At 42.4% G+C, this 13,289-nt stretch overlaps 1 protein-coding gene and 1 long non-coding RNA gene across 2 annotated transcripts in view; one reads left to right on the forward strand and one right to left on the reverse strand.

Annotated features, from left to right (window-relative positions):
• Positions 1 to 7,473, forward strand: part of HSD17B2 (hydroxysteroid 17-beta dehydrogenase 2) — a 62,900-nt gene extending 55,427 nt beyond the window's left edge. The window contains exon 5 of the mRNA XM_003820883.5: positions 7,022 to 7,473. Coding sequence (XP_003820931.1) covers positions 7,022 to 7,383 — 362 coding nt within the window. The 3' untranslated portion in view covers positions 7,384 to 7,473. The remainder of the gene's footprint in view (positions 1 to 7,021) is intronic.
• The window catches only part of LOC134729370 (uncharacterized), a 97,722-nt gene that overhangs the window by 47,623 nt on the left and 36,810 nt on the right, over positions 1 to 13,289 (reverse strand). The gene's annotated exons all lie outside the window — the stretch shown is intronic.

A 13,289-nucleotide genomic window follows, 5' to 3' on the forward strand; every position in this document is an offset into this window, starting at 1 on the left:
CCTGGAAGGAACCCCGAAGGTCCTCTTGGTCTGACAGAGCACACATTGAACCCCTCATTGTTGTCAAAGATGAGCACAGCCAGAGATCAGTTAAAGTGGTTAAAACAGGTTTGATTCAGTAACTGCTGACAGTAGGGGAAAGAGCTAAGCTCCATTCTGATTTGTGCAAAGGTGTTTTAAACATTTTAAAAGGAAAATGAGGGAGAGGGGAAATCACGGCTCAGTAAGTCAGATTAGTGAAAAAGTACAAGGGTCCATCAGTGTCCATGCAGAGGGGCCAGCTGTGTCTGCCAGCTGGCAATTAAAGAAGTCCAGATTCTGTCTTCCCACAGAGACAGAGAAACAGAGGTCTGATCCTTCTTGATGATTCAGTTCCAAAGGAATGGCTCTCAGATCCTGGAGAGAAATGCTTCTGCATTGCAAGAGCTATATATTTACAATTTAAAGTTCTTTTCTAGTAAGTATTTCAGGAAAGGGAAGTCAGGGACCTCTCAGGGATGTCTTGGATAGAACAAATAGTAAAATTTTCTGGCAAGGTTGAGCCTTCTTAGGCAGGCATTTTAGGGAGGGGCTGGTGTTATCCAAGGGACAGGGCATTATGCTGCTAGAAACTGTGCTGGAGTTTCGTTAAGTCTCTTAGTGCAGGGGGTTGGGAAGGGGTTGTCATGCATCCAGAGTTCTCCAGCTCTCAGTGTCCACCCAGCAGGGCTTGGGTTGCATGGGCCTCTTCTAAGTGCCATGCTCTCCATGTATGGCTTCACCCCTGCTTCCTTTCACAAAGGAATTGCGTTGGCTCATAAGTCATCAGCAAGCAGAGGCCACACTGGGTTAGAACCCTGGTCCCCTGGTGCCTGCTCTGAGCGGGACCTTTCTAGGACACACACTCCCTCCCTTGATGGTAGAGTTGTATTTGGTCTGTGGGAACGCAGCTCAAAAACGGTCCCTAACTGACTCTCACCAATTTTGATTATTTTCATTGCCCCACCCAAACCTGTTTAACAATGTATAATCCATTAGTTTCATACTAGGTTTCTTTATTTAGCTTGAGAGCTTATTTTCATCTAAAAGTTTGAGCAGATACTCAGAGTAACATTTATTAGTCTTTTGTTGCCATTGGCCAAGAAGGTTTCCTTCCCCAGCTTCTTTATATTTCAGAAACAATATTTTTCTCCTTCCCTCTGAAGAATATGACCCACCTCCCCTCCACCCCAAGAGGAGACGGCCATTCTCTCCACTCCCCTCCCTGCATATCTGAACTCTGGGAAGAGGCAGCCTACCCCAAGGCTCAGTCTTCAGTTCTGGGCCATCAAACATTTAATCGATGATTCAAGTGAAGATGTAAAAAGTATGTCTAATAAAAGACCACAGACTGGGAGGTATTGCTAAACGCATGAAAGAACAAACCCTAAAGGTTTGAATGTTATCCCAAATGCAAAAGATAAAATCTATACAGAAATATTGAAATTTTGGCTTGAAACACTTGATAGCTGAGAACCTCCTAAGGTTGCGGAGGGGGTGCAAGACTCAGAGAAAGGGACAGAGACCCAGAGAAAGGAATATGGGTCACCACGATGACAGGCAGGACCAGGGTGATAGAAATGCAGAGAAGATGAAGTCTTGAGATGGGTTTCCAACTTGGGGACTCCCTGGGTTGGGAGAAGAATTGAGGAGAGGAGATGGAGAAGAGACATGGGTCAGAGGTGAAGCCAAATGTGCTGGTTGGACTGAGAGACTGGGATACAAAGAGAGGGAAGCTGCTTGAGAGCTGGTAGAAGAGGGAAATGGTGAATTTGATTTTGAATCTGGCAGGAGGATTGAGGGTTTGGTGACACAGCCCAAAGAGAATTCCAACACACAGATGTAAAATTCCATTTAGACGAGAGAGCAATCCTGCAGTTAGGTTATGATTTTGGAGATTCAGTATAATTGCTATGCATAATAGTTCTGGAGAGCTGTTCTCACCCACTTACCATACATTCTTTACTGATGTTGATCTTATTTTTTAAAATCGAGAAATATATAAACAGAAAAAAGCATTATACTCACATGGTTCAACAAATTATTATAAACACTCTTGTACTTAACACCCAGATCAAAAAATAAAACATTACCAACACCCAGAAGCCCCTATATGATCCTCTACCATCACAGCCCTCTCCAACCTCCCAATAGGTAATCACCTCTTACTTTTTGTAATGATCATTTATTTGCTTTTCTTTGTAGAGTCACAACCAGCCCAATTAATAGCATTTGACTTTAACTGCTTTTGCACTTTGAATGGAATCAATATGTATGTATCCTTTTGTGTCTGGCTTCTTTCACTCAATATTCTGATTAGACAATTTATCTGCACTGTGTGTAGCTGTAGTCCACTCATTTCATTGCTGTGCAGTATTCTGTGAATATGCCATGATTTTCTACTGTTGTTGGGATGTTTGAGTCCCTTCTAGTTAGAACAAGTATGAACAATGCAGCTATGAACTTTCTGGTACATGTACTTTGGTTTTTGTGTGCTTGAATTTTCCCATGACACATGCTACAGAGTGAAATTGTTACCAAAAAGGGCTCCTGATCCAGATTCCAAGAGAGGGTTTTTGGATCTTGTGTGAGAAAGAATTTGGGGTGAATCTGTAGAGTAAAGTGAAAGCAAGTTTATTAAGAAAGTAAAGCAATAAAAGAATGCCTACTTCTTAGGCAGAGCAGCAGCATGGACTGCTTGACTGAGTATACTTATAGTTACTTCTTGATTATATTCTAGACAAGGAGTGGATTATTCATGAGTTTTCTAGGAAAGTGGGAGGGATGGCCTGGAACTGTGGGTTCCTCCCCCTTTTAGACCATACAGAGCAACTTCTGGACATTGCCATGGCATTTATAAACTGTCCTGGTGCTGGTGGAAGTGTCTTTTAGCATGCTAATGCATTATAAGTAGCATATAATGAGCAGTGAGGATGACCAGAGGTCACTGTTGTTGCCATCTTGATTTTGGTGGGTTTTGGCTGGCTGCTTTACCACATCCTGTTTTATCAGCAGAGTTACTATGACTTGTATCTTGTGATACCAATCCTGCCAACCTCCTATCTAATCCTGTGATTAAGAATGCTTAACCTCCAGGGAATGCAGCCCAGCAGGTCTCATTCTCATTTTACCCAGCCCCTATTCAAGATGGAGTTACTCTTGTTCAAATGCCTCTGAAAGAATGACTAGATCATAGAGTTTTCCTGTCTTCAGCTTTACTGAATCATACCAACCTATTTTCTAAAATATTGCTCCAATTTATACCTCCACCCTTTCTATGTATACTCCAATCACCACAACTCTGAGGAGCAGGTTTCATTGACATTATTCTCCAGGTGATGGTGCTGAGCTGGGGTGGATAACATGCCCTTGGGTGGGGATCTGGTATCCCACGTACACCGTGATGGTGGAAAATTTGAGATCAGATCCTGAGATGCAGTGCCTGGGTTCTTCCTTTTATATCAGGCTGCCCCCCAGTTTAAAGCTATTTGATGAGCTCTCTGAAGGCAAGAAGCCCAAGAGCAGAAGGCTGAGAACTCATGTTTGGAGAATGACACTTCATACTTATATTTATTTGAAGGTAGGGGCAAGAAAAGGAATCTTTAGGGACACAGACAAGGAGCTTCTGAAGACACTCTAAGAGACATTCCAGATTTTTCTGGTGCCCTGAAATAAAGATAGCTAAATCCTACTGCATGCTAGATTAGCAGATTTTAAGTGCTTTATGTGCATTATCTCCCTTAATCCTCACCTGTGAAGTAGGCATCATAATAGCCCCATCTTGCAGTGAGAAGATGGAGGCTCAGAGAAGTCAAGGAAGTTCCAAAGCCATAGAGCTGATAGGAGGCAGAGATGGGATTTTGATACAGGTCATATCAATAACTTCATTGTGTGCAGCACCAAAGTGGCATGGGAGGGATGGGTATGGAGAGTTTGTCAAAAGTGGGAGATGATGACAGACTGATGGCAAAAGGCTGATGGCTTTGTCACTCACAGAGACAGCTTTGGGGACTCTGGATAGGATACCCACAAGAGTGGCCAGAAATTCCATGAGGTGTTTAAAGAAGAATGAGGTGGAAAGAAAAAGGAACCCTCAGCCTACGAAGACAGGGACAGGGGAGAGGTAGGAGGAGGAATAGTAGCTCACGAAAACATGTTTTTCAGGACCTAGAAACCTCCAGAGTAATTGTCATGATAATCATTTCTTTAAGCACGGTGTGTGCCTTCCTGAAAAGAAAGGAGGAATTGAAACTCCGTTTGCATTTCCATAAGTATAATTGGATTTCACTGGCCTACATTTCCAAGTGAGCATCCCTCCTTCTCCGCAGTCCTGATATCCAGGAGTCACCCAAGCTAGCAAGGCCTCATCCCCACAGCTATCTGAACAACCAAGCACTTTGCAGGAGGCAGCGTGGGAGACCGCAAGCTTTTTGGAAAGTAATCTGGCAGTAGCTATTAAAATTCAAAATTAATGTGCCTTCGACCAGGCTGTACTTTGAGGACTCTTGCCTACAGAAATAAAGCCAAAGTAAAAACGAATAGGTGGTGAAAGTTGATTTACTGCAGCAGTGCCTGAAATGCTGAAACCTATAGGAACAACTGGAAGGTCATTGGATAGGGAAGTGATTGGCTAAAAGCTGTTCAATGGGAAATTCTGTTGCTCTGGTTTAATCCATAGACATTGACAAGAAGGGAGGTCTGATTTATTACTAAGCCAAAACAAATTCATGGAAAATATAAATACCATAGTATGATCCTTTTTGTTTTTGTTATTTCCTGGTAAAAAAAATTAAACCAAATTCTTCTATGTGTATGTATGTTTGTATGAACAAGGAAGGAATGTAGAAGGGCACACAAAACTGTTAGTTACCTTAGAGGAGATTAATTTTAAAAATACGCACGTCTCCTTATTATTCACTTTATATAATGAGGAGGCAGAGCTGCTACATTTTAAAGTAAATAAATTATTTAATTTTATATGATAAGCAGGTATTGTATTTATTTTAAAAATATATTTATACTTAATTGCATGTAGTTTGTGTATTAAAATTTAAATATATGTGTGAATTATATTAAAATTACACTTCACATATTTTTAAAAACATAAATGAAAATTATATCTATTAAGTAGATTAAATATTTAAAATCCTGTATTTATTTATTTATTTATTTATTGAGATGGAGTCTCACTCTCTCACCCAGGCTGGAGCGCAGTGGTGCGATCTCAGCTCACTGTAACCTCTGCCTCCCGGGTTCAAGCAATTCTCCCTGCTTCAGCCTCCCAAATAGCTGGGATTCCAGGCACCCACCACCATGCCCAGCTAATTTTTGTATTTTTTAGTAGAGACAGGGTTTCATCATGTTGGCTATGCTGGTCTTGAACTCCTGACCTCAGGTGATCCACCTACCTGGGCCTCCCAAAGTGCTGGGATTGCAGGCATGAGCCACCATGCCCAGCCTAAAATCCTACATTTAATTGGTAGGCATTACTTCTATATCTTAAAAAGTTATACGTGTGTATGCTTATATGAGTGTATATATACTATATTATATACAGTATATATTATATTGTAGACATTACATGATATATTATATATGTAATAGTCACCAAAAGATGAGTGTCTGTGGCAGCAGCATTTGTAAAGGCCCAGTTGAAAATAAGCACAGTGCCCATCACAGTATAGTGGATAAATAATTCATGGCATTTTTATGCAACGGAATACTATGCTGAAAGGAGAATCAACACACAGTGCATGGATGAATATCACAAATATACTGTTGAATAAAGAAGCTGATGCTAAACAATGAGTGCTATTCATATGATTCCATTTATATAAATGTTCAAAACCAGCCAGGATGAATCTGTCCTGTTAATCAGGAAAATGGTTACTGAGAAGTGGGCTGAAAGGAGAGATTTTAAGGCTGGTCCTGTTCTGTTTTGTTTTTTTTTCTTTTTTTCCCTTTTTCTTTTCTTAAAATTGGAGTGTAGCTCTGTTGCCCAGGCTACAGTGCAGTGGTGCAGTCATATAATAGCTCACTGCATCCTCCAACTCGTGGGCTCCAGGGGTCCTCCCACTTCAGTCTCCCGAATAGCTGGGACTATAGATAAGCACCACTGTGCCCAGCTAAATTTCTGTGTATATGTCTATGTCTATGTCTATGTCTATGTATATGTGTGTGTATGTGTGTGTGTGTGTATATATATACACATATATGTGTGTGTGTATATATATGTGTATTATACACATATATAATGATAATGTGTATACACACACACACACACACACACACACATATATATATATATATTTTAGAGATGGGATCTCACTATATTGCCCAGGCTGATCTTGAACTCCTAGGCTCAAGCGATTCCCCTTCCTGGGCCTCCCAAAGTGCTGAGATTACAGGTATGAGCCACGGTGCCCAGGCTTGTTTTGTTCTTGATCTGTTTGCTAGTTACATGGGCTATCAGTTTGGAAAAATCCAATTACGTGTGCACTTTTCTGTATGTAGGTTTAGAAATGATAATAAATGCCATTATGAAGCACACATTTTAAAAGGCATTTGCAGGCCAGGCGTGGTGGCTCACGCCTGAAATCTCAGCACTTTGGGAGGCCGAGGCAGGTGGATCACTTGAGGTCAGGAGTTCAAGACCAGCCTGGCCAACATGGCAAAACCCTGTGTCTACTAAAAATACAAAAATTAGCCGGGCATGTTGGTGATGCCTGTAATCCCAGCTACTCGGGAGGCTGAGGCAAGAGAATCACTTCAACTCTGGAGGCAGAGGTTGCAGTGAGCTGAGATCACACCACTGCACTTAAGCCTGAGAGACAGAGAAAGACTCTGTATCCCAAAAATAAATAAATAAATAAATAAATAAATAAATAAATAAATAAATAAAAGTCATTTGCAAAGGGCCATCCTTCCCAACAGAGACAAGCGCCTGCTCCCTGACTTCCTTGGCCTTCCCAGGATCTGACTCTTCCCTTTCCTTTCACCCCAGATATCGCAGGCACCAGTGACAAGTGGGAAAAGCTGGAGAAGGACATTCTGGACCACCTCCCCGCTGAGGTACAGGAAGACTACGGCCAGGACTACATCTTAGCACAGCGGAATTTCCTCCTATTGATCAACTCGTTAGCCAGCAAGGACTTCTCTCCGGTGCTGCGGGACATCCAGCATGCTATCTCGGCGAAGAGCCCTTTTGCCTATTACACGCCAGGGAAAGGCGCTTACTTGTGGATCTGCCTTGCTCACTATTTGCCTATTGGCATATATGATTACTTTGCTAAAAGACATTTTGGCCAAGACAAGCCCATGCCCAGAGCTCTAAGAATGCCTAACTATAAGAAAAAGGCCACCTAGGCAATGGAAGCCCTCAAAGAAGTGGGAATGTCATAGTCTTGAAATGAAAGGGAAACTGGATTTCTCATTAAAGTGGTTTCCCACTCTGTATTCTCTGTGAAATTCATTGATTGAATAGTACTTTGTAGTGAGAAGGCTGGAGAATAGCAACAGCCTCATGGAGAATGTTAATTGAGTTCCTACTATGCACCAGATACATTACAGGTATTCTTTCATCTAGTTCTCATCAGAGAATTGAGGTGGGTATCTTTGCCCCTACTTAATATAATCAGAGAGATTTCTTGTCACACTCTAGCAAAAGGCAGGGCCAGAATTCAAATCCTGAGTTGGACTCCACTGCCTGTCAAGAGAAGAGGAAGAGAAAGAGAGAGACAAGGAGAAAGAGAGAGGGAAGGAAAGGAGGAGGCAGAAATGGCAAGGGCAACAGTCCAATGGATCCTGCAAGTCTTCCTCACTGTGCATTGATATTCCGTGACTACTGCACCCAAGGTATTGGACTCACGGTAAATCATCAGGGCTTCGTTCTCTTCCTTCCTCTTTTTTTTCTCTACCAGGAGCACTGGAGACAATAGGATAAGGTGTCCTATCTCAAACAGAACCCTGGAGACCTCTTGGCAGATCTAGGGAATGTGGCTGACTGGTTTAGTGCCCATAGTAACCAGCACTGTTACTATGTTACCCCCATCTGAGCATACTGGGATGGAAAAGCCAGTATCATTACCCGGAAGAGCTTAGTGGAAGGGAGCAATGTCAGATAATTATAGAGGTATGGCCAAGGTCAGTTGGGTATGGCAAAAGGGGAGGAGCTGGTGAGCAGAGCGTACATAAAGGGAAGCAGAATATCTTGCTCATTGCAAACCTCTCTGTTCCATTTCCTTTCTAGAACATGGAGGCTCTTTTTCTATTTTCCTTGGCGATTTCATGAAAGTATATACTATGACAGTGCTCTGCAATTTTCTCCCAGAGAAAATAATAAATAACCATATAGCAAGATAAACATTTATAAAATACTAACACGATATATTTTTAATGGCTAGTCAAACTGACAGCCCAGTGGCTCTCCACCATTGCTTCAGAGCAGAATGGAAAGAAAAAAAAATCAGTCTAAGTGTTGATTTCCCAAGTAGGCACTTTCTGGGGATAAGTGTTGTTGAAGCCAACACTTCTATTTGCACGATTCCAGTGTTGTTGAGAGAACAAGCGATTTATTTAGCTTATAGTCCAAAGTTTGGAAGAGCACTGAGGATGGTGTGCTTCCCTAAAAGCCAACAGTCCTCAAAGAGTGATCCCTGGACCTGAAGCGTTAGCATCACCTGAGACTCTATTAGAAATGCAGATTCTCAGGAGCCACCCCAATTCTGTATTACATACCTATGGCTGCTGTAACAAATTACCATGTATGTAGTAGTTTAAAGCAGCATAAAGGCATGACCTTTCAGTTCTGGAGGTCAGAATTCTGAAATGGGTCTTGCAATGCTAAAATCAAGTGGTCAGCAGACCTGTGTTCATTCTGGAGACTCCAGGGAAGACTCCATCTGTTGCCTTTTGCAGCATCCAAAGGCCTGCATTCCTTTGTTTATGGCAGCACCACTCCAATCTCCTCTTCCATTGTCACATCTTTTCTGATAGACTCTCCTGCCTCCCGCTCATAAGGCCCTCCTGATTATATTGGGCTTCCCCAGATAGTCCAGTGGAATCTCCCAATGTCAAGATCCTCAATTTAATCACAACTGCAAAGTCCTTTTTGCCACATAAGATAACGGATTCACAGGCTTTGAGGACTCGTGCACTATTATTGTTAAGGACTATATTAGTCCATTTGTTCACTGCTATAAAGAAATACCTGAGACCGGGTAACTTATAAAGAAAAGAGGTTTCATTGCCTCACAGTTCCAAAGGCTGTACAGGAAGCATGGATAGGGAGGCCTCAGGAAACTTACAATTATGGCAGAAGGTGAAGGGGAAGCGGGCACATCTTCACATGGCCAGAGCAGGAGGAAGAGAGAGTGGGGGGGAGGTACTACACACTTTTAAACAACCACACCTCACAATAACTCACTCACTATCACTAAAACAGCACCAAAGGGGACATCTATCCCCATAATCAAATCACCTTCCACTAGCCCCCACCTCCAACATTGGAGATTACAATTTGACATAAAATTTGGGTGGGGACATAGGCCCCAATCATATCGAAGACCATTGTCCTACTGACCACAGCTACTGAATCAGAAACAGGATTGGAGCCAGCAACCTGTGTTGTAAGGAGATCTCCAGGTGATGCACACCCACATTTGAGAACCACTCCTCCAAGCCATGGAGTGAGCAGGCTGTTGGGTATGTGCTCAGGCTACAGAAGAAGCAGGGAAGACTCTTGTGAGAGACATCAAGAGAGCTGACATGAGAGCGTGGCATCTATTCTCTTCTGCAGCTTCCCAAGAGTTGAAAACTCTGTAAGCCATCAGGAGAAGATGCTGAATAGACACCCCCATGGGTCTGAGAACCCCAGATCAGAGAAGCTCATATTGGGTTCCCTGAAGAAGGGCTTCCACATGATTTTGGGGTTACCTGGGAGCAAAATAAACCACATGGTGGTCTATTTAACAAGAGAAAGATTGACAGCCTCTCATGCCACCCCCATTGTCAGAGTCCATTTGGGCTGCTGTAACAAAACACCATAGACAGGATAGCTTCTAAACAGCAGAGATTTATTTCTCACCGTTCTCCGGGAGTCCAAGATCAAGACGCTGGCAGATCTGGTAAGGGCCTGCTTCCTGATTCATAGACTTTCATCTTCTCCTTGTGTCCTCAGATGGTGGAACAGGTGAAGGATATCTCTGGGATCTCTTTGATAAGGGCACTAATCTCTTTCATGAAGGCAGAACCTCCCAAAGGGCCCATCTCTTAAGGGGATTAGGTTTTAACATATTAATTTTTTTGGGACACAAACATTCATACCTTAGCCCCCATCATGACTCCTTTGGCTTTGGGTGGGAGTGAGGAGATCTGGGAAAAGTCAACTGGAGCTCCTTAGGAGAGTAGGGAACAGAGCTTGGAAGAATCAGGGTGCCAGCATGTGGGTCGGGGAACACGATAGCAGAGGCTGCTGGGTTGGCAGCCTTGAACCTGGGCCAAAGTGAGGATGAGAAATCTCAACTGGAAGATAAGACAAATGCTGTTTCCCCAAATGCCAGGAGAATACACCAGCCCCGACAAATCTAGACCCTGAGGAAAAGAGCAAGGGGAAGAGAAGGCGGAGGGAAGAGAATCTTGAATTTAGCTTCAAATGTATCTGTTTTAAAGCAGAAGAGACAAGGATGCCTGAATGCATTAATAAAGGTTCAAGTATACTTCACTTTAGAGCAATACATACAATTTATCAGAAAACAAAAGAGACAAGTGTTACATACAAAATACCTTCATGCCTTGACCATGTCTACACAGTAATTGATATCCCTGATTTACTGTAAGAAACCAGTAAGAGCCAAGGGCAGAGCGAAGCCCTCCGTGCATCAACAATGCATTGTATTCCTGGGGGAAAGCATGATGAAACGGTGGTTCAAAAACAGGACTCCTGACTAAAAGAATTTCCCCTTCCCCAGTCCTGCCGTTCTGCTCATGGGTAGGATGCAAGGTGCCTTTAATATCTGGCTATACAGCATCACGGGCAAAAACCATCTACCCTCTTTTTCTCTTCCCTTTCTCTGTTTTCCCAGTGCTGCCAGCAGGAAAATGGACCATCCTCACAGCAGACCCAGGATAAGTTAGGAAAAGCATCCAGTGAAAATCTGATTTCTTTTATTACACAGGGAGCTGATAAAAGGCCTACAAATAAATTCTATTATAGTATCGGAATAGAACATTAAATTTCATCAGTTTCATTATACTAGTGATAAAGACCACGTTCTGGAATGACATTCTGGATGTCTGGATGGTATAATTCGGAGAAAGAGAAATTCCATGCAAACAGCTCTGATGGGGTGGTTGTAACTCCTGCCCAGTAAAAGTCTCTAGTCCAGCCTACACATAATGCTCCAAGCAGGGGTTTAGAACTCCTGAACACACCTGCTCTGGAGGGCCTCAAAATAAAGTGTTTCTCTACTGATTTGTCTTGCAGGCCAATATCTCCTTCTGAGATCTCCAAGATCATTGGTGGACATGGCAGAACTGGATGGGTGTTTCTGAATCCCAGTACAATAGCCAGCTCAGAATTCCACATCAAGAAATAGAAGCAAAAGGAAGAGAGAAATTGGGGACAGATGTGAAGGCTCAAGATAGGGAGACCTCAATATGTTTGTAGGGTAAAGTTGCTTACTCTTTTGCCTGTACTGCCTTCCTTCCTTTTGGGATTTTGGTGAGACTGTCATTCAAGGGACCCCCACCCCAGCGACCACAGGCTGTAACCCAGGCTGACCAACCAACCTATATCCTTGGCTCCAGTGATTAGTTCATGGTGGGCATGTGATACAGGAAGGGCCAATCAAAGATTTTTGGTCGGAAGATTATTAATGGGAACTGGGAGAAATGAGCAGCTGCTGTACTGTACTTTCCATGGTAACAAGTGAAGCTTCTAGAGCCCACCAAGGAGAGAGAATCTGTTAGAGAATTAAGCCAGGAGAAAGGAAAATGGAGCAGAACAATGAAGAAAAACCCAGATCTAATGACGTAGTTTGAGCCCCTTGATGTAGCCATACCTGCAGACCTACCGTTTGGATTGATTTCCAAATTGTGTGAATGAATACATTTTCTTTGAACTATTTCTAGCTGAACTTCTATTTTTTGCAACAAAGTTAATTTCTGACAAATATACAGTCTTGAAATAGATTTAGTAAAGAATGAGGAATAAAATAATGCTTAACAGAAAAAATGGGCAATGTTTCAATGTCCTAGGGGAAAACAAAAGTGATGAGACTAAACATGAAAAGAGAAAGTGGTTAGGGTAAGTGATATTACCGTTTAGTGACCCTCTCCCATAGAAAAGCAACTTTTCTGTTAAAATTTATTGTGGGATCTCATCCCCAAAGTCTATGAACACAGTCCCTCTGGAACAAGATGAATTAAAATCCTTACCAAGAAGCCTCAAGGTGGAAATCAAAGATTTTAGCTGACCACTGACAATCCTAGATTATTGGACTCATGCTCGGCTAGGATAACAGCATAATGTACATTGTGTCTAGCACAGTAAGGCAGTAAAACTCATCTACCATATCGCAAAATATAGAGATGACTAAAGTGAGACTCCCAAACTACCATGGGAATCAGGAAGATCAAGGAAACTCCAGGCATTTGTTGCAAATTATTTGTTCCTCTCAGGTAATTCCATCTGTGTGAAGATGTTCTCGCCACCAGGTAACTGCCCAGAGAATTTTATTATAGAGAGATTTTTGTTTAGCTCCATTTTCTGTTCTTTCTCCGATTTTGATTACAGGTAATGATTCATTGCTGGACACAACATCATCCCTCTCTTTAGCATTGCCCTGTGCTCTGTCTCCTGACTGTCAGAGGTGAACTAATTCCACATAGAGAAGGTTCTAAATAGAAACATGCCGTTCTTGGCCTGGGTAGGGTTTTTTGGTAAGGCTTAAATGTTCAGGCAAGAAATTTTCACTGACGAACAAAAAGCACACACTTCCATGTTGAATATCTAAGATGAGTTGCAAAACAGGCCTGAAAATTATGTGAGAGCTAGGCCAGTACACGCCATTGCCATTATGAGGCTGGCTATTTTGGAGGGGGTGTGGCTGTGCAGTATCCACTTACTTTCCTACTTGGGGGTCATTGCCCAGATGTGAGATCTTGATGGGAAGCAGCTATTTTCTTCTAACCATAGAAGACATAAGGTCTACATCCTGCCTCTGCCAGCATTTTAGCTCCAGGACTTGGACATATGAAGAAACATATGACCC

This window comes from Pan paniscus, chromosome 18 (assembly GCF_029289425.2).
Source record: "Pan paniscus chromosome 18, NHGRI_mPanPan1-v2.0_pri, whole genome shotgun sequence".
NCBI classification, from domain to species: Eukaryota; Metazoa; Chordata; class Mammalia; order Primates; family Hominidae; genus Pan; species Pan paniscus.